Here is a 26,697-nt window from a genome sequence, read left to right as displayed (position 1 = left end):
CGGAATTTATCCAACGTTTTTTCCACAAGACGGTTGGACTAAAGTAATATAATTTAAAATGGAAAAATGACTCTAAATTTGAATTATTTACTCATATATTTCTGAGATATGGAAATGGGAAAATAATCAGTCATTGATTTCACAGTGGGTCTCATTCAATGATATAAAAAAAAGGCCTTTATTCTTGTTTTTGTCTTCTTTTTGTTGATTTGTCACAATGTAGGAACCATAAACAATACTGTCCCAGCAGCAGACAGCAACTGATGCACCAGAAAATATATATTTTCTATGTGGCTTAACTTAAAACAACATAGAAGAAACGCAACAAAAATAGCAATAAATCTGAAAAAAAACCCTACTGATGTGTATATAATAGCCTAAAATACAGATCTATAAGATTGCTTCCTGAACATATTTCAGGCTCAGCAGATGGATTTATTGGTAGTTTAGCTTTGAGAATTATGCAACAATCACATATCTGCTATGATAAAATGCTGAGGTTGCTTTCACACTACATACTAAGAGCACCAGAGTCTGGCTGGAAGCCTCCGCCCCTTTAAGTACATTTCATGACTGTTTCACAAACCAGACTGTGTTGGATGACAATGAAGCCCATAAAATGATGCTGCATAGAAAATATAAACAGGATATGTGAGGAGCAGGCAGCCATGATGAATTATATATGACTGTACTGTTCTAAACTGCAGCTAAACTCTTCTGGAGTTAAAGTGCAACAGTGCCCTCTTGTGTTTGTGCGAGTATATTGCATTTGTAGTGTCCAGGAATAATTTCCCTTGGGGAGTGAAGCAGCACCTCATATCTGTTGAATCTGACTTTTTTTCTTCAGGCTGTTATTGTGTAAGATTTTATTCATGACATTCATTTGTTTGTTCATCCATTAAGCCACAAGACAGCCTGAAGGCGGTGTCGGCGTACCGCCTCTTCAGATCCTCCAGGTGTTTCTCCAGGTGGTCCGAGGCATCCACAGTGTTCTCAAAGTCCCACAGCAGGACCCGGTTCCCCAGCAGTCCGCGATGCCCCTTCAGCCTCTGGTTGTCGCTCTGCAGGCCGTTGCGTGCCTGCTTGGTCCTGGTCAGAATGTCCCTCTTCCTGGCCACCGTGGCCTCCACCGCTGCCAGCTGCTCCTGCTTGGCCTGGACCTCCATCTGACTCCAGAACAGCTTCTCCTTTGAGTTGGACAGAAGCTGACAAAACAGAAAACACTTCATTTTCCGAAGCGACGACAGAAAATACTTTCACACCTGCGGATTGTAGCCTACCTCCAAGCCGCTGCTGATTTTTTTCTCCATCTTTAAACATTCCTCGTTTAGCTTTTGGGTTTGAAATTTGCGCTCCATCTTCGCAAGCTGCAGCTGCTCAAACTGTAGAGTCAGGGGGTCCCTGGCACGCTCTTCCCCTCCGCGTAGCTCCGCCTCCAGCCTGCCAATCTGGATCTTCAGCTTGATGTGCTTGAGACGCTGCTTGCTCAGCTCCTGCTGCAGATGCTGCTCTGTTGCCAGGACGGCCTCCACCTTGGCCTGGGTGGCTTGTTTGCCCAGGCGTTGGCTCAGCACCGTCACGGCTACATCCTGCTTCTGCGCCACGAATGCTCGCCATTCATGTTCCACCTGAGGAGAAAGATTGGGATGGTTTGGCCCCCTGATCGGCACACCTTCATATACAAACAACACTTGATGGGCGCCTTTCACTCTCACAGGAGAGTTCCTGCTTCAAGTGCGTTGAGAAACTGGTTCATCAGACACAACATCCCAGTCAGCCAGACCCTCACTAGTTTGCAAACAGAGCCAAGAGATCCACCGGAGCCCCTCAGGGCTGTATGCTGGGTCCCCTCCTGTGCAAGTGACATCACTTGAGGGCATTTATTAGACTCTACACTAGTTCCCCCTCGGCACACTGAAGGCTTTATAAATTATATCTCCTTCAAAAGCATCCAAAAGCCCTTTATTAGTGTATGCCTACTTCTTGCTGCAGTTTCTCTAATCTGTGTTATTACTTTATTTCATTCTATCTTGTTTTGTAATGGGTCATTCCGTGTCAACTGCCTCCCACCTGACCATCTCAGAATGTAGACCTGTTAAAATTCTAGTACAAAGACACACTTGTTAATAGGAAAAATCCAAAATATTAGGTCTCTACTGTCAACAGTTTTCTCATGAAACATCATTGAATGAAGGGTAATTAAGACGTTTTTTGGCGCCATACTCTGAAAAGCCATTTTTAAACAGCAATATCTGGAAAACTATCTCACCTGTGGCCTTCAAAATGTCTACAGTGTATATCTGTTAATGATGGCCTCCAGACATGTCCCACACATCCCATTAACAAGTGTGTCTTTGTACTAGAATTTTTTTCAATAAATTCTGTGATGGTCAGGTGGGAAGAGTTTCAGAAATTTGATGAAATGACACGGAATGACCCGAATATTTTATGAATATTAACATGTTTTTAACAAAACCTTTGTGCACTTTCCAAAATTTCAAACTGAAAAAATGTACAAATTCTGGCCCGACAATAACACCGACCTGGTCCAGCATTTCTTGGGACTTCGACCTCAGCTCCTCGGCCTGCTGCTGAGCTGACTCTGAATCAGCGGTGAGCTGCTGCTTCAGGTCAGCCAGGATGTAGCCGTGCTCCTCGTACTGCTGCTGCAGCTGCTCTGACGCCAGCGTCCTCCTGTCCGGCTGGCCGTCCTCCCCGGCCCTCTTGCTGAAGACCTCTGCCAGCCTCGTCTGCAGCAGGTTGCATCTCTGTCTGGCCTTGTCTCCGTCCTCACACAGCTCCTGGAGGAGCAGCGTGTACTCCTCATGGCTGGGGCCTCCTGCAGTGGGTTCACCTCCCTCAGCCTCCTGTCCCTGCTGTGTAGGACTGCTCTGTCTCTCCTGGGTCTCATGGTGCAGTCTGGGAGATCCGTCGCCATCCCTGCTGTTGATTTCAAAAACATCGCTCTCCTCGTGGGACGTTGGCTGTTTGTTGACTTCATTCACCTTCAGGTCTTCACTTGTGTTGATGTCATCCACCATCAACTCGTGTCCAACGTCCTCTCCTGGCTCAGAGAAGGCTTCTTCTTCTTCTTCTTCTTCTTCTTCTTCTTCTTCTTCTTCTTCTTCTTCCCTGGCTTTCATACTTCCTGAGTTGTCTTCATCATGGTCTGATGCTACCACGTCAGCTGGGACACCTTCCTTTCCGGTGACAGGAGAAGAGGGGGAATCTGTTGACACCACCTCCTTTTGCGTCTCCACATCCATCGTCAACAGAAAAAAGATGAGCCAAAAGTCTCGTTCAGTTTGTCAATAGCTACAGGGCTGCTGCACTTCTGGGTCAATGCAACGGTTCGTTTTGTTTCGGTTGTCCTGGAAACTGTGCATCGGGAGCCAATCAGAGGTCGCCCTGGCCGCCGCTCATTAATATTAACGAGCAGGATGTGAGTAGGTCGAGCGGCGAAGCGCGCAGTGCGCAGGCGCGCAGTTCTGCCTCCAACAAGAAGAAGCAGGAGCCAGGCAACATGGCCGACCTCGGGAAGAAGTACTGCGTTAACTGCCTCGCGGACGTCACGAACCTGCGGCTTCGCTGCACCGACTGCCCCGACATCGAGCTGTGTCCGGAGTGCTTCTCGGCGGGCGCGGAGATCGGTAATCACCGGAGATGGCACGGCTACCAGCAGGTCGACGGCGGTCGGTTCTCCCTCTGGGGTCCCGAGGCAGCGGGAGGATGGACCAGCAGGGAAGAGCAGTCGCTGCTCGATGCCATCGAACAGTATGGATTTGGAAACTGGGTACATCACTTTTTTAAGTTGGGCCTTAACTTATGAACACGACACAACAACACACACGCTCACAAGAGTTGAGTTTAACGGTCATGTCAACAATGAAAGTTGGCTAGCAGCGATATTATCCGGTAACGAGCTTTATGTCACTTTACTTTTGCTCCAGTCGTTAACGTCGGAAGACATCAAAGCATTAATAACTAGGTGTGGGTGTGAACTCGCCATTGTTGTTTTAAAGGCGTTAATGATGTGTCAGGTAGATAGTGATTAATAAATGCGTTGTTAAAGCTGTCAAGTCGCATTAAGAACATGAGACACGAAATTAGAACATTGTAAACGTTTGTAACAAACTAAAGTGTTTAGCTAGGAACTCAGCTAGAACCTGGGGGATAGTTGCTAGTCTACTTTATTGTATATCACAAACCAAAATCACTATAGAGTGAATTTTATCACGTGAACCGTACAAAAAGAGTATTCATTTTTACCACTACATGCCATAACGCTGGTTTAGGGTTGCAAGTAGCATTGCTTTGTTATTTCATAATTACTATTCGAATGAGTTCAATAATTGTCACTGTAAGGGCATTGCTTTACTTTCCTGTGTAATTAAAGAAAAACATTACATGGACATAACAATGTCATATAGCACAGAAGAAGAGCACCATTACATCTCAAGTAAACATGCATTCATCGTTTAGTTGAGAGATTTAGCTAGTCACCTATTATGTTAAATACCAAAAGTATTGACAGAAAAATGAAGGTGGACCATGTCTAGAGTCCGTTCTGCGACAGTTCACGTGTCTGAGAATTGAATATTGTAAAAGTAATCTTCCACATATAATGAATTGTTTGCTTGTATTTGTTTTTGCATGTTCAGCAGAATTGCTGGGTACTTAAATACTCGGTTACCTTACCATACTATTACTGTAGTCCAGCCAATAACGACACACCTTTGTAGTTCTTCCACTATGCTGAGTGACAACTTCCTGCCTGTGTTGTCTTTCAGGAGGACATGGCCGCTCATGTAGGAGCGTCGAGAACTCCTCAGGAAGTCATGGAACACTACGTCACCATGTACATCCACGGAAACCTGGGCAAGGCCTGCATCCCTGACAACATTCCCAACCGGGTGACGGACCACACCTGCCCAAGCGGAGGGCCCCTGTCGCCCAGCCTCACCACGCCGCTCCCTCCTCTGGACATCAGCCTGGCCGAGCAGCAGCAGCTGGGCTACATGCCGCTGCGGGACGACTACGAGATCGAATACGACCAGGACGCGGAGAAGCTCATCAGCGGGCTGTCGGTGAACTACGACGACGAGGACGTGGAGATCGAAATGAAGCGCGCCCACGTCGACATGTACGTGCGAAAGCTCAGAGAGCGGCAGCGGCGTAAGAACATCGCCCGGGATTACAACCTGGTGCCTGTGTTTCTGGGCCGGGACAAGAAAGACAAGGAGAAGGAGAAACCAGGAGCCGTCATGGGCGTCGCTGGTGGTGTGGGGGTGGCAGGAGCTGGCGGGGCCACAATCGGAGCCGGTTCCACGACGGCAGCAGCTTCGGGTCCTGTTCCCAGCACGCCCAAAAGAAAGATCACCAAGGAGGAGAAGGATCAGCGTGTCAGACTGCGGGGGCTCTGCCAGTTCATGGCCCATCGGGAATTTGAAGACTTCTTTGAGAATATGCACAAAGAGCGTGTGCTGAGGGCCAAGGTGCGCGAGCTGCAACGCTACCGCCGCAACGGCATCACCCGCCTGGAGGAGTCGGTGGAATATGAATCAGCGCGTCACAAACGGGAGAAACGCAAGGAGAACAAAAGTGTGGTCACCTCCAAACGGGGCAGCGGTGGAGGGGGCGGGCTCGGCTCTGGGTTGGGCCTCGGGGGTGGAGCTGGAGGGGGGGGAGGCATCACCGGAGTGTTGGGCGTTGGAGGCGGGATCAAGGAAGAGGGCAAGGACGGCGAGTTCGCCGCCATTGAGAACCTGGCGGGCTTTGAGCTGCTGTCGGACAGGGAGAAGGTGCTGTGTAACTCTCTGAACCTCAGTCCAGCACGCTACCTGACTGTCAAAACCATCATCATCAAAGACCACCTGCAGAAAAGGCAAGGCATCCCGGCCAAGAGCCGGCTGCCCAGCTACCTGGACAAGGTGCTCAAGAAGCGCATTCTCACCTTCCTCACGGAGAGCGGCTGGATATCCCGAGACGCCTCTTAGCGACCCGCCATTGGTCAGGAAGTAATGAGGTGACGATTGCTGATTTGCTGTAGCATAGTCTGTAGGCGGGACAAGACTACTGGCCTTTTTCAAGGTGACATTGTGAATATGTACATTGCAAAGAGAGAGAATAGAAAAAAAGGTTTATTTTCATACCAGGGCTCGGAACAATAACAAGCCTATATTTTTACATTAGGAAAGGGACGGGGATGGAGAACGACTACTTCCTGTGCATATCGTTGCTACGTGAATGAGAAACCACAACGCTATAAACGTATTCCATGGTTGCAGAGATATTTCAGTGTTAATGCAACAGGTTTGTTGGAAGATTTGACCGACTTGAAACAAGTAATTTCAAGGTGAAAAGAAAGGGACATGCAAATTATTAATCACATTTCCTGGAAATGTTGAAGAGTAGGTGAAAGTTGAGGTTACATTCGATCAACTTAGTTTCATCAGAAGCTGGAACGCTAGCTGTTTAGATGTTAAATCTCCAGTAAACTCTCACATCTCTGACTTTTTTCTCTCTCTGTACGAGGGAGGGGAAAGGAAGCAGCGGTTCAACCATCATCTAGCTCTCTGTGGTCTGATATCTGCTGATGATAGTTCATCACTGGCATGTCGCCATCGCCACATACGTCAGCCAATAGGCAACCAGAAATGTATGTATAGAAAAGCCAAAGAAAATTAAAGGTGATTTCGAGATGATGGTCTGTCCACCAAAGAGCACCAGCTAGCTTGTGTTTCCACTGTAAAATGTCACAAATCAGGTCCTGTTCACCCCAAATTCAAAATAGTAGATTAACTGTATCACCTGCTATTTAGCAGTGTAGATTGTTTCGGTGTGAGTTGCCTAAAAACATTTAAAAAACTCAACAGCGATGTCTCTTCCCAGAAATCATCCCCCCGGTTACTGCTCAGGTCAATCAAAATACAAAAATATGTATTTTTGATTTTGGGGTGAACTGTCCCTTTTTAAAAAATCGAATTGATGATTAATATGCATTCATTATTTGTTTATAATCATCCTTCCAAATAGGCCCCACCCACTTAAAACCAGTAATGGGAGCTCAGTGAAATACAGACAGTCATGTGACGTAATCAAAACGGTCTCAACCTCCATAGAAAATTGTTTTCCGGGCCTTTAAATATCCATATTTGTACTTTATTTAAGTGTTCTGCTGTCAACATGGTACAATACAGGTAGAGATGCTGGTTATAATATGATTATTGTCTTCATGCACGGCAGGCAAATAGTCCACCTCTTTATATATGACATCACGATGTGCTTTTCATCTCCCACAGTAACTAACGTTACCTGCCTCCCCTTCGCAGCCTGTCATTAGCTTTTCAAAGGTGACTCCGCTTGCCGTTGAAGGCTGAACGGCAGCGGCGGTGACTCATTCTCATGTCCCCGAGCCGAGCGGACGGCCATCGCGCTATTTAAATGTAAATGAAGTTATTGAATTGGCTGTCGTTTCACAAAAGGAGCTCTCAAAGAGAAGAGAAGAACGCCATGTGCTCGATTGAAATATATTTTTTCTGTCTCCTCACTGCAGCTGTAGCGCTTAGAAATTGGCCTTTTGGGGGGAAATGCAAGTCACGAGTAGCATTAGATCTGTATATGAGAATGTGGATGAACTGTGGAAGGCGTTAATGTTCGGTTATGGTCATGCTTAGTCATATTTCATGAATGTGGAGCTCCAAACCTCTAATGGAGCACCATTCTAGTCAAACAATACGCTTCTTTAGAGGATAATGGTGATATTTTACATTTCTCTGACTGTCACCAAATCCCATGAAAAGACTAAAACCAACAATAAATAAATTTTTTGTCAAATGTTGTGTGCATATCCAATGCCTAACATATCTTGTTGTGCCATCAATTAAAAATGCGGCACACTGTTGCACATGATACGTTCCTTCATTACCTACTTTATTTTGACTCCCACATGCATGGTTGTAGCGCATCGAATGTGTACTAATCCTGGGATAATGCACCTATTCCTCCCATTAGAGGACGTTAACAAGCCTTTCAAAAGATTCATATTCATATAAATGTGGATATTCATGAACATTTTTCGGAAGTAGGTTAACTGATTTTGTCTTTTTATGGGATTTGCTGACGATAAGAAATACATATTCATCCTGGAAAACCTGGAAAAACAGAGTTTCCAGTCATTGAAAGCAAATGGAAAATGAGAAATATCCTGGGAAATCTTGTGGTCTTGATGCCTTCAACATTTCCCTTTTTTCTCCCCAAAACAGACAACATTTCAAACTGAAATCATGATCATGTTCAGATGGTGGTTTATGGACGAGAGTGTTTTGAGTCGTCTGTTCTCTGTTGTCGTGTCACATGGTAACACCTGCTGGTTGATTTTCCACAAAGCTGCTTTTTCCCAACTTGTTGAATAATGTTAAATAGGTTAGCATGTTGCTAAAGTTACCAGCTTGTTTTGCCTGAAAAGGTTAAAGGTTTGTGATTCAGCTCTGGCTCGCAAATGTGTGTTTGTGAGAGAGTTGGATGATAAGGAATGTGGATCCAGGGTCAAAACAATCATTGGGAGTCAAACACCTGCTAAATACCGCCTGTATCCACGTAGCGTCTGTATCAGGAAAACTGGTTTTGTGGTCAACGCGTTTCTAGCGATGCTTCTCAGTGTGAACAAGGAGGACGATCGGAGATACAAGCACAACACTCACCAGCAGCATTCAGGGTCCGACCGATCTGCTCCCACCAGTGGGCTTCTCTAATATCGGGCATTTTCTGTTGATACTGAGGGGCAAGTCTGAGCATCTTGTTGGTTTTCTTAAAAAAAAAAGGGATACGAATGAGTTTTTCTTGTTCAGGTCGAGCTCAAAAGGCCAAAATGCCGTTGTACACACCAAACAGCAACCATGTAGAACCGATGGTTCTTCTTTATCTGAATGTCACCTTTGTTTATTTCTTTAGTAAACACATAGAGGCTGATTTATTTTTCACGGACTGTTGCATATGCAACCAAATGTTCCACATTGTTCCAAAATGGTGCAATTCCGGTGTAAATGTCTCAAAGGAAAACGCAGCAATTCGATCTTGTCTCCCCAGCCCGGCGATGTTATTTGTAAGAGGGGGTTTTGTGTGCTTTATGTCACCAAATGTAGATAATTTTGTAAGATAAGTTGTCAAAAAAAGAAACTTTAATTACGGATCTGTGAAATGTACAGTATTTTGTGTCATGGAAATGTTTATAGCTTTTGTAATAAAAAGAAAAACAGATTTTGGATTACAACAAAGAAACATTTTCTGAAGCTATGGGCAAAGTGACTGCATGTTGTTTGTTTTCCTCTTTAATCTGATACTGTTGAGACTTTTGCTGTCCCGTTATTTTGTTATTGCACATGGCAAGGTATGGAGAAGCACAAAAACTTTATAATTCTATCCTAATCACTTGCACCCTGAAAGGGAAAGGAGAGCTGTCAGTAACACAATAGCAGCATGTTAGGTTACACTGGTGAAAATCTTTCTGTTACTGTTATAAATCAAACATTTCATAATTTAATAATGTAAGAAATGGAATTAGAAACTCACCTTTTGTAGGGGGTCCATCATGTATTATTATGGATTAAACTATCAAGCAGTATATCAATAAATTAAAATATGCTCCACCTTTAGCAGCTGCAACAATGAATTGATTAAACATATGAATGCATCAATAATTATATAAAATAAAAAAAAACACACAGCAAGCTCTGTTTGTTTTGGCTAATGCAAGTTAGTTAGCTGGCCAACTGCTTTATTAAAAAAAGAAGCGCATCGTTATCAATATTGGCAGTTGTGACCCTGACAGATCCCAAATATTGCAGTATGGCCCCGCCCCCTATCTCACGTGTTGTGGTCGTTGGTTGATAACGAGCCCCTCGGAGCGTCATTTTACGTGTTTTGACCAATCACAGATGCACCTGAAGAGAAACGCTCCAACCACCATCGTCCTTGGTTACATGGCGCTTTCACCTTTAACGTCCCCTCAACCAAACTACAACCCGCTCGTCGAGCTCTTCTCTTGAATGTGATTGGTCAAGTGGGAGCGGTGTCCTTCGTAGCTGCTCGTGATTGGCTGAAACCTTCACGCCGACGCCAGCAGCGTAGTTCGTCCCGTCAGCGTGTGTTACGAGCAGGTTTTTATCCGGTCAGTGGTGCACTCTGGAAAAATGGCGAGTTTGTGTTCGCGAGCGGTGAGACAGAGCTACTCACTAGTAGCTTCACCTGCGTTATTCAGGTAACAGACACCGGTATCGACTTTGTCGACGTCAATGTGCGGTTTACAGGCCTGGTTCTGCCGGATACTGAGCATCTGTCATCTCAGGGAATTGTGTAGTATTAGCCGGTTAGCACTGTTAGCTTACTTTAACCTACAATGGTCCAATTAATGTCCTTTATGTGAAATATATTTGGACTTAAACTCACTTAAACGTACTGACTGCGCGCCTGTGTGTGTGTGTTAGCATGTTAGCAGGCTAGCATGCCCTTGCTAGAAGAAGTATGACGACATAACGTGACATCCTAAATGATGAAAAGCGTGGTGTAACCTATTTCAGTATGGTAATATAACGTTCAGTGCTGTCTGTTGTGTGTTAGGTTAGGTTGTGAAGTGTAGTGTGTGTGAGTGCGTGTCTCATAGTGTGTTGTCTTTTCTTGAAAGGACAGAGTCTCAAACCAAACTCCATTCCTAAAAGTTAAACTTTAACTTTGCCTTTGTAGCGAGCGTGCACTGTTTTGCCTAAAGCTTCTCATTATATTAGATTAATACTCTGTGAAGGGAGTTTGACGTCCATTGAAAACTCTATAACTATATAAGTGTGCATTTATTATTGAATGACATAAGGTTGTTGCACAACATTCTTCGTCAGTTGTACTGGCAGTTGTACAACTGGCAGTCGTGTCAATTAAGCTGTCTGATAACATCAATTAGCAGGTCTGGACAAGGAACCAAAAATACCCTGACTTCTGGAGATGTAAAATAATAGAATAGTGTTTGTATATTATGTCATTTTCATAATCGTCAAGCATCCATTAAGCCATCTGTCTGTAATGCTGCATATAAGCATACAATTTAGGGAGTCACTTTGAACATTTGATGATATATGATGATATACGCATACCTATATCATGCCTTCTTAAAGTAACCATATTTTCAAGAATGAATAATGTAGTAATCATGCCTTTGGTGATGTTTTCTTTCTCCCTTCCTTCCCACACAGAGCGTCTCCAAGATTACTATGCACAGCCACCCAGCAGAAGAATGGCCACGGGTCAGAGGAGGCCGACAAGCCGGAGCAGAGTGCAGCAGAGACGCTCTTGATTGAGGAGAAGACCCAGCTGGAGGATCAGCTCAAGGACATGACGGTAAGTCAGAGGTCGCCACAGACGCATCCCCTTCACCGCCGTCTTCAGGCTGATGGTTGTCGTTTTTATTGTTATAACAATGGTCTGAATAATTAAGCACATTTTGTGCAGTGACACTTAACAACAGTAATTTTTTAAGGTGGACGAACAACCCAAACAGTGACACTGTTCATTTCACTGACGTACAAGCTTCCAATAGAAGACCCTTAACAGCCACGTCACAATTAGATCCAAAAAATGATGATTTTTAGTGATTTTATCTATGTATCAGTATCATTGAACACCAAGGCAAATTCCATGTACTTGTTCTGATTCACTGTTCTGCAAATTTCACTATAGTTAATTGAACAATCATTGACAGATAAGTGTGCAATAAAGTAATGGTTAGAAGCAGTGTTTTAAAAAAATTGGTAAAAAAAAAAGATGCAATGGTAATGGCAGTGTTTAAGCCTGAGCTTCATTACATAATGTCGATAATGTGTTTTTACTTTTTCACCATGTTTCCAGGAAAAGTACAAGCGGGCCTTAGCAGACACCGAGAACCTCAGGACGAGGAGTCAGAAGCTGATAGAAGACGCTAAATTATACGGTAAAGAATCTGCCAGTTTTCTAGATTTCAACGGGATCCACCACCTAACGGGGCTTTGCCATGCATGAATCCTGCAGAAAATGATGTTCAAGGTTACTGCAGTTCCATGTTTTAACCACTAGATGTCACAAAAGACAAACCTTTAGCTTAGATTGCCTGCCTTTGATTATATTGTGCATCTTTTATGAAGTGGTTGGTTTGGTTGACCTAAAACCCGTACTTGGATTGTTTAATGCACTTGATTTTGATTTTTATGTCGAGCTAGATGCATAACATTTTTGAAACAAAGTCAAAGATTTAAAGCACGCTGAATATTGATGATAATAATCATCATGAAATAATATTATCAAACTTTCTTCCATCACCAGGGATCCAGGGCTTCTGTAAGGACCTGCTGGAGGTGGCCGACATCTTGGAGAAGGCCACAGACAGTGTGCCCAAGGAGGAGGTGACGAGCCAGAACCCTCACCTGAAGAACCTGTATGACGGCCTGGTGATGACAAAGGGCCAGATCCAGAAGGTCTTCACGAAGCATGGCCTCATCAAGCTCAATCCGGACGGCCAGAAGTTTGATCCCTATGAGCATGAGGCCCTCTTCCATGCCCCAGTGGAGGGCAAGGAGCCGGGCACTGTCGCCATAGTAACCAAAGTGGGCTACAAGCTTCACGGTCGCACACTCAGGCCAGCATTGGTGGGCGTCGCCAAAGGCCCCTAGAAGTGGTGATGTTCTGTGTCAAAGTGGGATTTGCTTTGTTGCCCGAGTCATGGATGAGCTCAGGTACGGCAGTCTGGTTGAAGGTCAAAGAGACGGGAACCCAACGGAACTGAACTTTATTAAAAGCTGACGGATACTGTCCTGATACAGATACATTTACACTTACACTTTGTCTGCCACAGGACTGTCTTTACAGTAGAATTTCAGCTTGTCTGTTATTGTTAAATAAAACCTCATCAGATCACAGATCGAGGCTTCATGTCTCCTTCCGAAATGTTTGACGAATGATCAGAAACTCATCAGACCTTTTTCGGGTGAACTATGTAAAATCCATACACGAATTGAGTTGTGCTGATTCTGATCTGTTGGCATCATTCCAGACTTTTGTTTAAAGCCATAATAATCATGAACTTGACTCCTCAGTTTTTTGTCTGTGCGTTTTAAATTAATTCTGTGAATTAAGCAAAGAACAGCAGGCTTCTTTATGATCTCATGAAAGGTCTCCATGTTATAAGGGACAGACGGACAGCAGATATGTGCACTACACTCTAAAAAATGTCAGTGAAAGAAAACACTTTTTAATATTTCGGTATGCCAATATTAGCATATAGTTATGGAAGTACACTAATCTCTACTTAAAGAAAATAAGCAATGGTGTACAATACAAGTTAAATAAACTATTACAAATATCTATCATTCATAAAATATATTCTCTCTAATCCGTGATTAAAATGCCTCATCAGTGACCCCTGCAGGGCAGGTAAGAAAGTTGTGGGAAGCAACATGTAATTTTTGGGGGAAGGAGATGGTAAGCAACAGACTACATTTAGGTGTGTATGCATTAATCTCTTGTTTCTATGATCACTAATGCTTTTGAAGCATAGCATAAATATTCACAGGAAGTGAATCATGGATTTAAATTCAAATTTTTATTTCGAACATGAAAGAAATAACAAAAAGAATAATGTAAAGAAAAGGAAAAAAACAAGCAAGAATAATAACAGAATCAGAATAAAAAATGTTCCTCTTTTTTCTTGTTTTGTTCTGTTTTCCATTAATAAAACACAAAATAACCAACAAAATATTAAACATTTTAACAGGATTCAGCTTTATTGTCATTGGTTTATATATATATATATATATATACATATATATATACTTACATTTCTGAAATACTGTAGTTTTTTGTAGTTCTCAGCACTTGAGTTAAAGTATTTTATTTCAACACCGTAATGTTTCCCACTAAACGCGAGCGAAGCGTATCGCGAACAAACAGGAAGATTGACTCTTCGCGCTTCCCGTAGAACGTCTTATTTCACCCCCCTCTCAAACATGGCTGCCATCAGGAGCGGGGTGACTCCGGGTTGTCTGGCAAGATGTTTCCTGAGACAGACTGCAAAACCGAGCCGCGCCAGCCGTCCACCTTCAGACGTCTGGAACCACGTAGGTCTTCTTTACAGTCTTACATCCGGGACTTTCTCCCTGCCTCTGACACAAAGACGCAAACTGCGACTTTCAACGGCTAACTCGCTAGCCGGCTAGCATCCTTGCTACGAGTGCATGTCTTTCTGTGTGTGACTTTGACAGTGACAGTATCTTCAGCTCAAGACAGAGTTATCGATTATGTAATATAGCTGTACAACACTAGTTTTAAAACATTCACGGCATGTGCAGCTCAGTTAGAAGCCCTGGGCTACGTGCTAAATACCACCAGGAGTTTATTGACATGGGTGAAGCGCACCTATGCATGGCTACACAGGCTAGCTGCTAGCTTTGTCAACAACCACCACAGCATGAAGTTAAGATACTGGCGCTGTTGCACCTAAATGCCACCAGAGGTCACTATATTTAAAGACGTTACGACACTTTTTGATTTAATGTAGGCACATATATCACCTGTGGAGTTATCTGAGGTTATAAATCACATATTACAATCATAAATGTTATACGACACATTTTCTATTGCAAAGATGCTACTGTGGTAGCATTGATGCTGCGATACATTTAAAGGAAACAGTTGTTTTGTGGCAGTCAAGTGCAACTACACTATAAATCATGAGATATTGTACGTTGCTCCAGCGGTATAGCCAAGTGATGCTCTGTCACACAGCAGCAGCCCTTACGTGTGAGGTTTATCATGTAAAGTGTGTATCTGACTGACACTCGGTCCCGCTGGTTCACAAACAGCAGCTGCTCCAGAAGTCCCACCTACACACAGTGTTCCAGTGTCGCAGTCCGACCTCCGGGACTCTGCTGGGCTGCAGACGGCATGGGAAGTTCCTCTGGGTGAACGCCGTGGCGGTCAGGCACAACAGCTCACAGGTGAGTTGACATGCAGGTGATGAGTCTTAATGGCAAGTTGAGAATCATCAGTGAAACCTAGGTCATCCCCTTTAGGACTCAAAACAAAAGAGTTGTGATTTTTGAATAATTTGTTTACATCTGTACTTTGTATTTATGCATTTTGCCAGATCCCACCTGAGGATGGAAGCAGGGCTGCTCCAGTGTTGGACTCCTCCCCCGTCATCGCACAACCAATCAGTGAACAGGTGGAGCCCACATCGGAAGTCGAATCATCGATCCAAACCATTTAGTTAACTTCTAACTTGAATGACGTGATTCTTTTTTCACCGATATTTTCAGATCACAGTTGAAACCGTTTCCACGGCAGCAGCACCTCCTCCAATCGTTGACTTCTCCGCCGAGCTTCTGTCCGCCGACCCCGCCTCTGTTTTATCACAGCCAATCCCTGAGCAGGTGCTTGATGCTGCACCCACTGCGGTGGAGGTCCTGCAGGCCGCGGCTGCAGAAACCAGTTTAGCGGAGCTGGGATTGGGCTGCAACACACCAGTGGGTCTGATCCAGAACATGTTGGAGTTCATGCACGTGGATCTCGGTTTGCCCTGGTGGGGGGCCATTGTTGTAGGTAAGCGACATCACCTGTAAATCAGTCGGTCAAACATTCAGACAGGTGTCCTCGTCTCCTCTTCATCCTGTTTGTGTGAATCTCTCTCTTAAAGGAACGGTGTTGGCTCGCTTGGCTGTGTTTCCAGTCATCGTGAAGGGCCAGAGGGAGGCAGCCAAGCTGAACAACGTTCTGCCTGAGATGACCAAACTCACTGCCAAGATGAATGAAGCCAAGCAGAGTGGAAACAAATTTGATTGTAAAAAATTCACTATTCTGCCGTCATTGTTATTTTCCAGCACAATTTAGATGTTTCTGTGTCTGTAAAATAGCTTGTCATTACCTGTTGTTTGCATGTTCCAGTTGCCAAAGCCTACTCTGACCTGAACTTGTTCCAGAAGAAGCATGATGTCAATCCTCTCCGCGGGTTCCTCATTCCTTTGGTGCAGGTCAGTCTATCTCTTTATTCTGGTTTTACTGGACTATGACATCATTACATGACCTCTGTGTATTTGAGTTTATGTCTGATACGGACCACATCTGTCCTCCCAGGCGCCCGTCTTCGTCTCTTTCTTCATCGCTCTGAGGAAGATGTCCTACCTGCCGGTGCCCAGCATGCAGACAGGAGGCCTGTTGTGGTTTCTAGACCTGACGGCAGCAGATCCTTTTTATATCCTGCCTTTTGTCGTCACTGGAACCATGTTCTTCATCCTGGAGGTCAGCTTTAACTGTAAAATGATACCAACCCTGTTAATGTCAATTTCTTTTTTTATTGTTTTTCAATTACCAAATATGACAATTGGAATAACAGGAGGACAGGTGGCGTCATGAGCTTGTTTTAAATTGTTTAAAGTAATTTATTTAACCTTTTATTGAATCCCTACACTGTCTCTGTGTCTCCTTGTAGTTGGGTGCAGAGTCTGGTATCGACAACCCCAACCTGCGAGCCATGAAGACTGTGTTCAGGATCATGCCCCTTGTCATCCTCCCTCTCACTATCAACTTCCCCACGGTGAGTCCCTCATTCACCCACGTCGGTCACATTCAGGGTGTTTCCACAGAGAAGCCACTGATGACACCACGAGTAGAGCATCATATGCACCTGTTGTCTGTCTCCATTTTTGCGGGTACAAAATCCACGCAATCCTAAATTTGCTCCCCGGTTTCTAACATGTTTTTCTTCTCCAACCTCAGGCGGTGTTCACCTACTGGCTGACCTCCAACTGCTTCTCTTTGGGTCAAGTGGCTCTGCTACGTCACCCCTACGTCAGAGACAAGTTAAAGATCCCTGAGAAGATCAAACACCCAGCCTCCGCCATGCCCCAAAGTGACGGCCTAATCGAAAGCATTAAGAAGGGTGGGTGTCTTAACTTACCAGTGGATTAGGGCTAAAGGACATTTGAAGAGTTGTATTTGAGAAATAATGTAAAATGATTGATATAGTCATGATTTTATTGACTGCATTGTCCATGATGCAACTGTGGTTTGGTCTGCAGGCTGGAAAAACGCTCAGTTGGCCCAGCAGCTGGAAGAGAGGGAAAGAAGAATCAAAAATCATCTGGACCTCGCTGCTAAAGGTCAGTCCCACCACTGCTTCACCAGCTCCACTTAGACACACTGTTTATTCTTTGTTTCAGCAGAAAACAACTAGACCTGTTTCAGAATGAGTATAAAGTATGAAAAGAAGAAGTGGACATTGGACAGGTGGATTTATCGGCGTGTTGGATTATAAGCAAGTTATGAATGCCTAAAATAATCACAATATGTTTTGTTTTTTTTTGCAAAATAATGTGTTTTAGAAATAGACTTTCTCTCCATGACATCGGGTACTGTACAGTGGCCTTTTGGTGATTTAGGAATGGAAGAAGTGCGCCCCCTTGTGACCACAGCCAGCTCAATAATACAGCTTTATAAATGGAGATTATGAGACAGATAGCTGTCAAATAGTGTGTCTGTTACCTGAAACATACATGAATATAATATAATAAAAAGTGTACTTAAAGGTTGATGTGTAAACACTGATGCCGCTCAGGAGAGAGGAACACATTTATATATAATTAACTATAAATATATATTTTTGGACTTATTGGCAGACAAAATAAGACATTTGAAGATATTTGCTGCCAATAAAGTTATAAGAAAAGTAAATGTTAGTTGCTGGGAACACTGTTTATAAAGTCTCCCTTCACATCCTCTATGCTGGACGCTCCGTCAGCGTGATCGTCTCTGAACGTGCTCGTCTTCTCTTCGTTTCGCTGCAGGTCCACTGAGGCAAACGTTTACCCACAATCCCCTCCAGCAGGCCCCGCCCATGGCTGCAGCATCAACGAAAGACAAGCCAGCTGATGGCAAGGCGAGGCCATGGAAGGACACGATGGGATAGATCCGACTGAAAGCTTGACACTAGAATGATATATGTACATATTTATGGATGGAAGGAAAGGGTTGTCAGTGTGTGTTATTCTAATTAAAATGTAAAATCTGCCTCAAAACAACCACTTTAGTGTGAATATTTGTGTGATTTTTGACTTCACAACACATATAATCCACTTCCTCAGTAACAAGAAAGAAAGAAATGAGTCCATTTATGTTGTCAACAAGTAATTTTATTATAAATATGTTTGCAGCTCAACTTTCCCAAACTATTTCACATTTGTGTTTGAGTTGGACGCTGCACAAAAAGAGTTAATTTGTGGAAAAATAGCCCTTCAATAGACCTCAGAACCGTCAGTCTAAAAGTGTTTATGAACCTTTCCTTTCACGTTCCTGAACTTATAAACTGAATTTATATATTTATATTCTAATCCGCTTGATTTCTTTCATTCTTTGTGCAAATAATAGTAATAATATCGAGGCTGTTCATATCGTCACCAATGCTTTTAAGTTCACAGCTGCTCTCTTCTCCACTTAAACAAATTAATCATAATAATTTGCCACCTTCCAGTAAAATGAGAAAGGCGTTACATGTATGTCATTTCACAAAAAAAATATTTGTCTTGCTATATGAATTAAATAGTTCTCTAGTAATACGTACAGTTCTGTTATTGGGGGGGTGATTTCTTCAGGAGTGCATTAAAATGTCCTCTGAAGGGAAATCTTGCCAACGGAGCACGCGGGCGTACGTTCATACAATCATTGACGTGATCCCCCGGGTGATGATTGACGGGTCAGAGAGCCGGGATCAGCTCAAGCCCAAAAGTTCCGTCCAGCGAGGCCTTGTGGCGGCAGCCGCTGGCCACGACGCGTTCAGGTGCAGGGTGTTTCAAACCACACATCTACTCGTCCTTGTCCATTTCAGTCACAACCGAGTAGCACACCTTCTGAATCAGCACGCCGTATTTAGCTGGAAGAGACGGAGGAAGGGTACGTTTGTTATTTTCCTGTTATTAGACTGAATCCAGGTGTAAATGTGTTGACATGAGTGTTGGATCCAAGCAAGGTACAGTTGTGACATCTGGTTTAAGAAATGGCTTTGAATTCCCAGACCTCAGTGCTGCTTTCAGAAGCTTACCTACTGTACTTCTACTGTAAAGTAGTTGATGCTGCTCATTAAAAACAAAAACAAAAAAAAATTATAATTTTTGTTGTTGGTGCTGAAAAAAGGGCAATAAAGGCTTCATTTTGTGACAAACTTGGCCTAATTAGATGTTGACCTCTCAATGCTGATAATGTGTTTTTGTACTTTTATTGTGTTTTAACTTTTAGCACCATCTGCTGGTGCTGCTTGGTAATGCAACACCAGCAACACTTCTATGAGCTGAGCAGATAGATGTTATCATACAGGGCCGTGTGCAATAATGGTGACCGACGTCGAATGCGTCCTACAACAACAAACTTACTGCTTACGGCTGATGCATTATGGGAAAGGTTAAGTGTCTTGTGTTTATCCTGTTTTTCTGTTGCCATGACAATGAACTCCTCACCGAAAAACAGATTTCCTAAAGGGACAATAAATATCTATAGTATCTAAATTACGTTTTGTCGTAACAGCTGGCCTGCAAATTATTTTGTTTCTGTTATTACTCTATTTCTTTTAACCCTTGAGCAAGCGAGAGAGAGAGAGAGAGAGAGAGAGAGAGAGAGAGAGAGAGAGAGAGGAGATGAATGAGACACACCTGTGAGCTGGGGGAGGGGAGGAAGACAAGGGGAGTGAGTGGAGAGAACTGAAAGCTTACTCCAGTTTTCCCTAAATATCTAAATGAAAACAGAGTGGCAGTTATTCCCAGAACCGGCTGGACTTCCTGGACTTCCCATGTGCTGCTGGAAGTGTGCCGAGCCGATTCGGATGAATCTTGTTCAACTCTCTCTGTGATCTATGGAAGTTAAGATAAGTCTCTTTCCTTCTCTCCTGCCTCAGGTTAATGTGCATTAACCCCTCATCTTCTCCTTATAAAACCCCTCACATTACATTATTGTTTTAAAAGCGTCTCCAAGAGGAGTGGCTGGGCCGGGTCCTCCAGCTGATTCGAGTTTGAGAAGCCTGTCTTACCGAGGAGCTTCCGTATCCACAGCGGCCTCTTCGTGGCCGGCGTGTAGCAGCAGAGGAAGTAAACGGGCACTCCCGACAGGGCGATGCCGATGCCGATCAGGGAGTTGACGGTGTCGCTGTAGAGCGGCACCACCACCAGGAAGACGGTGAGCAGGCAGAAGATGATGGGGAAGAAGAGGCTGAGCTGAGGGAGGAAGAGAGGTAGATGAGGGTCAGACAGGAAAACGAGCTGATTTTTTTAAGATGATCGCTCTGGTCGCTGCTTCTTACCTTTAGCGGCCTCTTTCTGTCCGGCTGCTTCCAGCGCAGATACAGCTGCCCCAGAATGGACAGACCCACGAAGAACCAGTAGCTGAAGCTGTAGTAGTTGATGAGCCTGAAGACGTCTTCTACACACAGGTATATCAGAGCCATGACGCCCTGCAGAGACGGAAACACTTTGAGTCAGACTGGAAAATGTGGGGAGAAGCTTTGGCATCTAAATGAAACCATTAGTAAATGAAACTGACGTTGAAGAGGAGGGCTGGGATGGGAGTGAAGCGGTGCACGTGGATCATGCACAGGGAGTCGGGGAGGTGGCCTTCTCTGGAGCCCACGAAGAACAGCCTTTAGAGACAGCAGGAGAGCGGGGATGAGTGATGTGCACAATAATATACATGGATGAATGTTTTTTTTAACTCACCTGGAGGAAGCCAGGATGGAGGCATTGAGCCCTCCGAAGCAGGAGAGCGCCACGGCTAAGGGAATGGTCCAGTTCATGACACCGAATACCTGGTCTGCAAACGTCTGGAAGGAGAGGATTAAACGGTGTGAAGCTGCACTGGATGGATCGGGACCCAACGTGAGGCGGTCTTCTGCAGGGTTATGTAAACTCACCACGGCCACGGCATCGCTGTCTAAGATGGCGTTCATGGGCAGGATGGTGTAGTACGCCACGTTGGTCAGGATGTAGATCACGGTCACGATGGGCATGGAGATGGCGATGGCCAGCGGTAGGTTCCTGCAGTTCACACGAACAGACAGCAGAGGGAAGCAAACGAGATGAGACGTGAGCGCTGAGATTCAGCCTGGGGGTCAAGAGCAGGTCGACCCCGTGGGTGAGGGCAGGACGGGGATTGTGATTAGTTAGAGGGGGGGTTTGTCACTTAATCTGCCTGGGAACTCTGGATGAGGCTTGTGATCCAATCACGTGTCTCTCATTTGATCAATGCTGTGTGAATCACACACCGACGACAGCTCATCAAACCTCACCGGAAATGGCAGCTTGTATGATGTAAACAGGATGTTTGAGTCTCTGTTCGTAGATATATTTAACTTTAACGTCATCTTGCTAGTGTGTGGTCCTACTATCACACTCACTCATCTTTGTCTGGGGGAAATGCATGATGGGAAGATTGAAGATGCTCCTTTTCCTGTTTGAACACTCAGAATTCATGGCGTACGTTCCTCAAGTTAATGTCTTATTATTATGGTGGTGTTAGAATAGAGGACTATCCTCACCTCTCTGGGTTCTTGATCTCCTCGGTGACAAAGTTGAGGGTGTCCCATCCCGAGTAGGAGAACAGAGCCGAGTACAGGGCCAGGGCGATGTGTCCCGCGTCCTGAGACGAGTCGTCAAACATGCCCTCGAAGTTCTGCGTGTGACCTGAAAAAAAAACAGTTTAACATTCACTCCGTTAGCTTTCTGTGTTTCCTCAGTGTTTTAATATCGTGGGGGGAGGGATTTAAAAACGTGAAAAAGCCGGTAACCTTGTCCGATCTTCACCAGGCCCGTGATGATGACGGCGATGAGAGCGATGACCTTGGTGTAGGTGAAGAAGTCCTGGACCCTGGTGCCCCACTTCACGTAGGCACAGTTCACGAAGGTCAGCAGACCTAAGGTGAGTGGAGAGCAACCAAAGCGTGAATATGGACATGTTAGAAACAGTCTGGGGGGACATTTGCTCTGTGAACAGAGTGGCAGCATGTTTTTCTGTGTGAGAGGTAAGGAAACGCTGCTGCTGACTCAAGCAGACTGTTGTTTTTCAGATGAGGAAACAGCTGAGTGCAGCGTTTAACCCCTCACACACACACACACACACACACACACACAGGTACAGTTGTGGAAGTCGGACAACTTGTAAAAGCGATAAAGGAGCGTTGTGAAACCTTGTGTATTTCTGCTGGAGGTCGCTGGTTTGTGACCGTTTCTGCTCATTGACCCGCGATAGGAAAAGTGCTCACAACTGCTACTTTTCCTTCACTTTGAGCGTGGATGTTCTTGGGAAACATGTTTTTTCGTGCTTCTCCCTGCGACTTATCTCTCTTATCTGTCCTTCAAGTTCATAAACGTGGACTCATCAGTCGTTTTTGAGTCTTCTTGTGTAAATCCTCCTCAGCACTGATTAAACAAACTCACCTGCAGACCAGCTGAGTCGTCGGCGTTTTATCTACAAGTTTGCAGCGCCCCGCCCGCTTATCGCTCCGCGGTGACCTCCACCCACCAGACGTTCCTCCGTGTTGACCACCCTTCCTAATCCCAACACTATCGTCTTCCACCACTTTGGCGGAGGATCATAATAAGTCTGTTTCCCGGCGGGAGGCCGGGTGATGAGCGATGGAGAGGGGGACGTTGCCACACAGAAGTAGAGGCGTGGTGTGTTGACAGTGGAAGGCTAGAAGGGTGGGAGGTGTGAGATCGGGTTGGGGAGGCCGGCGGACTGGTAGTGGAGGTCAAATATGCTCCAGATGTGAGGTGAAATGGAGCTCTTTGAAAACCCCTTCAGTTGCCCAACAACTGTGAACTCACGTGTGGGTGGGAAGCTCTGGAGTCAAGGACAGCGGATGTCCACGGCGATAAAGCGCTCGTGTTATTGAGCGAGTGAATGAGGTGTTTTATTACTGCTGACACAGACGAATGTGTATGTTTTTTTCAATCCTTTTTGCGAAACGTTAAAAGGTCAAAGGCATGGCAGTACGGACGCTACGTGGCGAGCAGGAGGGTCACGGTGAGATATGTTGAAGCACACGGGTCAATAATCATCAGATACAAAATCAACATTAAGTAAAAAACAGCAAAATTAAGTCAAAACATGGAAAAAATGATGACAAATTAGCAAAATTTCAACCTTTTCACTTAAATTACATTTTTGCATTACTATGTTATAATTCTGACTTCATATTTAGTAGCGGTTGAGATTTTCTTTTACCCAGGGTAACTAATAACTTTATAATAACTGTATACACAGTGCCAACCAGTGTTGAATTAATGATTAATATTCCTCACTGTTCTTTAATGTAAGACATCGGGCTTGACTTTTAACATTTTAACAACTTTCCTAACAAAATGCTCCAAATACCTGGATTGAATGTAGTGAATTGTGATCTGTTAAAATAATGATATCCAATACCAGATCGGCCCGACGTCAACGATACACAATCCATGTATTTGAGTCAGTTTTGACCCACATCCGATATCAGTTCTTCTTTAGTTTTAACCACATATATCTCAAGAATGTGTCTCAATGGGATTACCTTCTAAATAAAGATTATGTTTAATTATTATCACGCATAACTTTTATTTAGGTGTTTTGGCATCAAATAACATTTGTAGTTAACTTTTCCTCTGTCAGTTGCCTGTTTGCGTCTCAGTTCAGAGTCTCACTGCAGGACTTTAGCTCGCAGCTATCAGCCTCTCCTCCTGAGCAGGGCTTATCGGTGCATGGCACAAGTGTGTGTGTGTGTGTGTGTGTGTGTGTGTGTGTGTGTGTGTGGGTGTGTGTTCATGCATACATGGGTGGGTGGATGAATGTAGAAATATTAATTGCCAGCACTATGCCTGTTTGCTTATCTAAAGAAGCCATCTGTCTGTCTTGCCCGGTTGCCTGAGCGTTGGTATTTATCTTTTAGTGCCCCGTTGCTACGGCGATTGGCTTTTGTGAATTTCTTAGTTAGTTTGATTCATTCAGGTTGTCAGCTCTGCTCTTTCTCCGTGCCATAGTGTTCCCGTTACCCCGGCGATCTCGACCGCATCCTTCTACGGGGTTCACCTCGACATCTACGCAGTTTCTTGCCGTTCCCATAACGACATTAACCAAAAAGGTTGTGACTCAAATCGTCACGTGCTGGACATCATGCACGTTTCTTGATTTAGATTGAGTAAAACTGCCTTTCCCTTCACTCTTCCCTCATTGGTGCATGACTGTCAGAGGCAGCTCGGTTCCTCTTTGGTCCGTCTGTGAAAAACCAGCAATGTCACCACTTTTCACTTCTCTAGTCTATGAAGCTCACGTGCTCCCTTTAAGTGGACATCCTCATCGACTCTTCATCACACACACGCAACCCCAGATGTGTACTTACATATACAAGCGGCCGCCAGCATCCTGTTGGCCAGGTATGGAGCTATGCAGGTGGGGAAGACGGGCTGCACCATGTAGTTGGAGAAGGTGATGGCTATGACGGCCTGGCTGGTCGGCTCGATGATCAGCAGCGACGTCCACAGGCGGATGAAGGCCATGAAGCCCCCGAAGGCCTCCAGGATGTAGGCGTAGGAGGCCCCCGACTTGGTGATGGTGGTCCCCAGCTCGGCGTAGCACAGGGCCCCGAACACGGAGAAGATCCCCCCGATGGTCCACACCATCAGGGAGAGGCCGTACGAGCCGCTGTGGATGAGGACGCCCTTGGGCGACACGAAGATCCCCGAGCCGATCATGTTCCCCACGATCAGGCAGACCCCGTTCAAGAGGGAGATCTCCTTCTTCAGTTTCATGGACTCCTCTGCTTTTTCAGTCTTCGCAGATGGGGGGCCACCGTTGTTGGCCTCTTGTGTCGGGGCGGGACTGTAGGACGCCATTGTTCAGGTTTTGGTGGTCTATTGATTAAGTAGTGAGGAACTGTTTTCAGTCACGACTGCAGGTTTTCGCCTCGACGTGAGACGAAAGACTTGAATTCCTTCCCAAGTTATCTGTGATAATCTCCTGCCATCTGTGGAGGGAACACAGGTCATATCAGTGATGCTGTTACCATGGAGATGGATTGGCCAAGTCGCACATACAGCGAAAGAAAAACCCTGTTTACATGCCGAGGGTGCCAACGTGGGAACAAACAGGGTGAAAAACGACTGGCAGGTTACGGCCCCCGGCATGGACGGAGGGGGTTTTCCTGGATTGGAGGGCCATTAGGCTCCACAGCAAATGGCCTTTTAAGGTTGAGTGTATTGACAGAGAGGAGAGGGACGGGAGCAAACACGCCACATGCCTGAAAACACCAGCTCCTCATAAGTGACCGTACGAGCTGAGGGAGGGTTACCTACTGAGACGCACAAACATTTTTGACTCGTATCTGCACACCACTCCACACACACACACACACACACACACACACACACACACACGTTTGATAGTGTCAGCACAGTGTCGGGTCACATGTTTTCCAAAGTTCACCATCCTCAGCACGTATGTTAACGGCATGCTCCTTCTCCTTTCTGCACGACAATAAGTGTGTCTCTGCCCTAATAGTCTCTGTCACCTTAAATGTGATGCATTGTTAATGGAGTTTTGAATGAGAGAGGATGGGTTTCAAGGTGACACCCAAGACTTTCTGAGTTTTAGCGTCTAGAAAAAACATTTCTATTCAACCAAAACATGTTCAACTTTAACCCCAGGAGACCTTTCACCCTCAAATCACCAACAAAAATGTCTTGGATTGTTGTCGAGCGTTTCCTTATTGATCAGACAAACAAGAACAGTGACTCCGGGGAAGCAGAGTTTGGACACGCAGGAATCCCTTTTAATAGAATAGAAACAGAAACAAGCAGAAGAAGTTGCTAAATAAGTAGATTTACTGTCGATTTTAGAACGAGGACACATGAGCGCTTGCGAGGAGGCATGAGTAGAAAAGTTGAGATACCTTGAGGCAGCGGATCACCGGCACGTGGCTCCAGGAAGACTGTGAAGGAGAAGGACAGGAGATGTGAGTCTTCCTGCATGTGATCAAACGTGCCACAGACACTGAGAGGCGAGGCTCTTACAGACAGAGTGCAAGGTCCAAAAGCTGCTGATAAGTAGTCCTCCACGAGTTACTCAAGGTTACATCCTGGATCAGGAAAATCCTCTCAACTCAAGTGTGTAGAGGGGAAAAGTCAGCTGCTTTTTAGTTGTATTATTTATTTGTTTAGATCTAGAGGTTTGAATGTGAAAGATGTTGAGATTGAATCAGCTGGTTGCAGTGTTTTGATTCATCATCCTTTTTGAAATAATAATACAATCTAAACGCCTCTTGGAGTCACTTGAAGTGACATAAAGACATTACAGGTTAGTAAGTGATGATTAAGCTGTAAACGTGAGTGCTCTGCCTCGTGTATCAGTTGATAGTATAAGCCCTGTTGATGGACAGCCAAGTAGAAACAGCTGTTTTACTGGAGGGGACTCACCGTCTCCACGCGCGTCTCTGCTCCGCGCGCCTCCTGATGGTTTTCCAACTTGATCCCAAATAATGTGGAACGTCCTTTTTCATCCAACCTCTTCTAAGCAGCTCCCGTTCTCACTGTTGTGTCTCTGTTAAAGCTGTCGACGAGCCGCTCCGTGCGTCTTCCTCCTCCGTCTTTACGCAGCTGGTTCCTTCCTGGTGGTACTTAT

The 26,697-nt window shown here is 44.9% G+C and overlaps 5 protein-coding genes across 6 annotated transcripts; 3 read left to right on the top strand and 2 right to left on the bottom strand.

Annotated features, from left to right (window-relative positions):
* Positions 1-364: 364 nt before the first annotated feature.
* cfap184 (cilia and flagella associated protein 184) lies at positions 365-3,408 on the bottom strand. Its single transcript, XM_084003745.1, has 3 exons — positions 2,544-3,408; positions 1,281-1,628; positions 365-1,205 (listed from the first exon to the last, which is right to left on the bottom strand). The coding sequence occupies exons 1-3, from the start codon at positions 3,264-3,266 to the stop codon at positions 867-869; spliced, it is 1,410 nt and encodes a 469-aa protein (XP_083859871.1). The 5' UTR covers positions 3,267-3,408; the 3' UTR covers positions 365-866.
* On the top strand, positions 3,298-9,258 carry tada2b (transcriptional adaptor 2B). The gene is made up of 2 exons (XM_084003746.1): positions 3,298-3,793; positions 4,791-9,258. The coding sequence occupies exons 1-2, from the start codon at positions 3,524-3,526 to the stop codon at positions 5,994-5,996; spliced, it is 1,476 nt and encodes a 491-aa protein (XP_083859872.1). The 5' UTR covers positions 3,298-3,523; the 3' UTR covers positions 5,997-9,258.
* An 841-nt stretch (positions 9,259-10,099) lies between these two features.
* grpel1 (GrpE-like 1, mitochondrial) lies at positions 10,100-13,099 on the top strand. Its single transcript, XM_084003242.1, has 4 exons — positions 10,100-10,258; positions 11,241-11,385; positions 11,893-11,974; positions 12,343-13,099. The coding sequence occupies exons 1-4, from the start codon at positions 10,191-10,193 to the stop codon at positions 12,687-12,689; spliced, it is 642 nt and encodes a 213-aa protein (XP_083859368.1). The 5' UTR covers positions 10,100-10,190; the 3' UTR covers positions 12,690-13,099.
* Positions 13,100-14,013: 914 nt separating this feature from the next.
* oxa1l (OXA1L mitochondrial inner membrane protein) lies at positions 14,014-18,078 on the top strand. 2 transcript variants are annotated; one of them, XM_084003215.1, is made up of 11 exons: positions 14,014-14,132; positions 14,880-15,011; positions 15,161-15,238; positions 15,333-15,615; positions 15,710-15,853; positions 15,958-16,043; positions 16,147-16,311; positions 16,502-16,606; positions 16,789-16,951; positions 17,091-17,171; positions 17,856-18,078. In XM_084003215.1, exons 1-11 carry the CDS (start codon positions 14,022-14,024, stop codon positions 17,975-17,977), a joined length of 1,470 nt encoding a protein of 489 aa, XP_083859341.1. In that variant the 5' UTR covers positions 14,014-14,021; the 3' UTR covers positions 17,978-18,078. The 2 variants fall into 2 exon arrangements, with proteins under 2 accessions (XP_083859341.1, XP_083859340.1); XM_084003214.1 differs by having other exon boundaries at positions 14,877-15,011.
* Positions 18,079-18,189: 111 nt separating this feature from the next.
* Positions 18,190-26,693, bottom strand: slc7a7 (solute carrier family 7 member 7). The gene is made up of 11 exons (XM_084003808.1): positions 26,493-26,693; positions 25,970-26,008; positions 24,422-25,045; positions 21,833-21,958; positions 21,584-21,728; positions 20,960-21,083; positions 20,766-20,869; positions 20,593-20,689; positions 20,354-20,503; positions 20,084-20,267; positions 18,190-18,937 (listed from the first exon to the last, which is right to left on the bottom strand). Exons 3-11 carry the CDS (start codon positions 24,912-24,914, stop codon positions 18,870-18,872), a joined length of 1,491 nt encoding a protein of 496 aa, XP_083859934.1. The 5' UTR covers positions 24,915-25,045; positions 25,970-26,008; positions 26,493-26,693; the 3' UTR covers positions 18,190-18,869.
* Between the last annotated feature and the right edge of the window lie 4 nt (positions 26,694-26,697).

This window comes from Eutrigla gurnardus (genome assembly GCF_963514095.1).
Source record: "Eutrigla gurnardus genome assembly, chromosome: 23".
In the NCBI taxonomy this organism is placed as follows: domain Eukaryota; kingdom Metazoa; phylum Chordata; class Actinopteri; order Perciformes; family Triglidae; genus Eutrigla; species Eutrigla gurnardus.
This window is presented reverse-complemented; position numbering and strand designations above follow the sequence as displayed.

What these genes read in the sequence shown, in the direction of transcription:
- cfap184 (XM_084003745.1), bottom strand. Translation starts at nt 3,266, where the DNA reads ATGGATGTGGAGACGCAAAAGGAGGTGGTGTCAACAGATTCCCCCTCT. An exon ending in CCCAAGAAATGCTGGACCAG is followed by an intron (nt 1,629 to 2,543) that starts GTCGGTGTTATT and finishes CTTTCTCCTCAG; the next exon opens with GTGGAACATGAATGGCGAGC. An exon ending in AAATCAGCAGCGGCTTGGAG is followed by an intron (nt 1,206 to 1,280) that starts GTAGGCTACAAT and finishes CTGTTTTGTCAG; the next exon opens with CTTCTGTCCAACTCAAAGGA.
- tada2b (XM_084003746.1), top strand. Translation starts at nt 3,524, where the DNA reads ATGGCCGACCTCGGGAAGAAGTACTGCGTTAACTGCCTCGCGGACGTC. An exon ending in AGTATGGATTTGGAAACTGG is followed by an intron (nt 3,794 to 4,790) that starts GTACATCACTTT and finishes GTTGTCTTTCAG; the next exon opens with GAGGACATGGCCGCTCATGT.
- grpel1 (XM_084003242.1), top strand. Translation starts at nt 10,191, where the DNA reads ATGGCGAGTTTGTGTTCGCGAGCGGTGAGACAGAGCTACTCACTAGTA. An exon ending in ATCAGCTCAAGGACATGACG is followed by an intron (nt 11,386 to 11,892) that starts GTAAGTCAGAGG and finishes CCATGTTTCCAG; the next exon opens with GAAAAGTACAAGCGGGCCTT. An exon ending in AGAAGACGCTAAATTATACG is followed by an intron (nt 11,975 to 12,342) that starts GTAAAGAATCTG and finishes TTCCATCACCAG; the next exon opens with GGATCCAGGGCTTCTGTAAG.
- oxa1l (XM_084003214.1), top strand. Translation starts at nt 14,022, where the DNA reads ATGGCTGCCATCAGGAGCGGGGTGACTCCGGGTTGTCTGGCAAGATGT. An exon ending in TCAGGCACAACAGCTCACAG is followed by an intron (nt 15,012 to 15,160) that starts GTGAGTTGACAT and finishes GCATTTTGCCAG; the next exon opens with ATCCCACCTGAGGATGGAAG. An exon ending in CCATGTTCTTCATCCTGGAG is followed by an intron (nt 16,312 to 16,501) that starts GTCAGCTTTAAC and finishes GTCTCCTTGTAG; the next exon opens with TTGGGTGCAGAGTCTGGTAT.
- slc7a7 (XM_084003808.1), bottom strand. Translation starts at nt 24,914, where the DNA reads ATGGCGTCCTACAGTCCCGCCCCGACACAAGAGGCCAACAACGGTGGC. An exon ending in GAGATCAAGAACCCAGAGAG is followed by an intron (nt 21,084 to 21,583) that starts GTGAGGATAGTC and finishes TGTGAACTGCAG; the next exon opens with GAACCTACCGCTGGCCATCG. An exon ending in TCCCAGCCCTCCTCTTCAAC is followed by an intron (nt 20,504 to 20,592) that starts GTCAGTTTCATT and finishes CCGTCTCTGCAG; the next exon opens with GGCGTCATGGCTCTGATATA.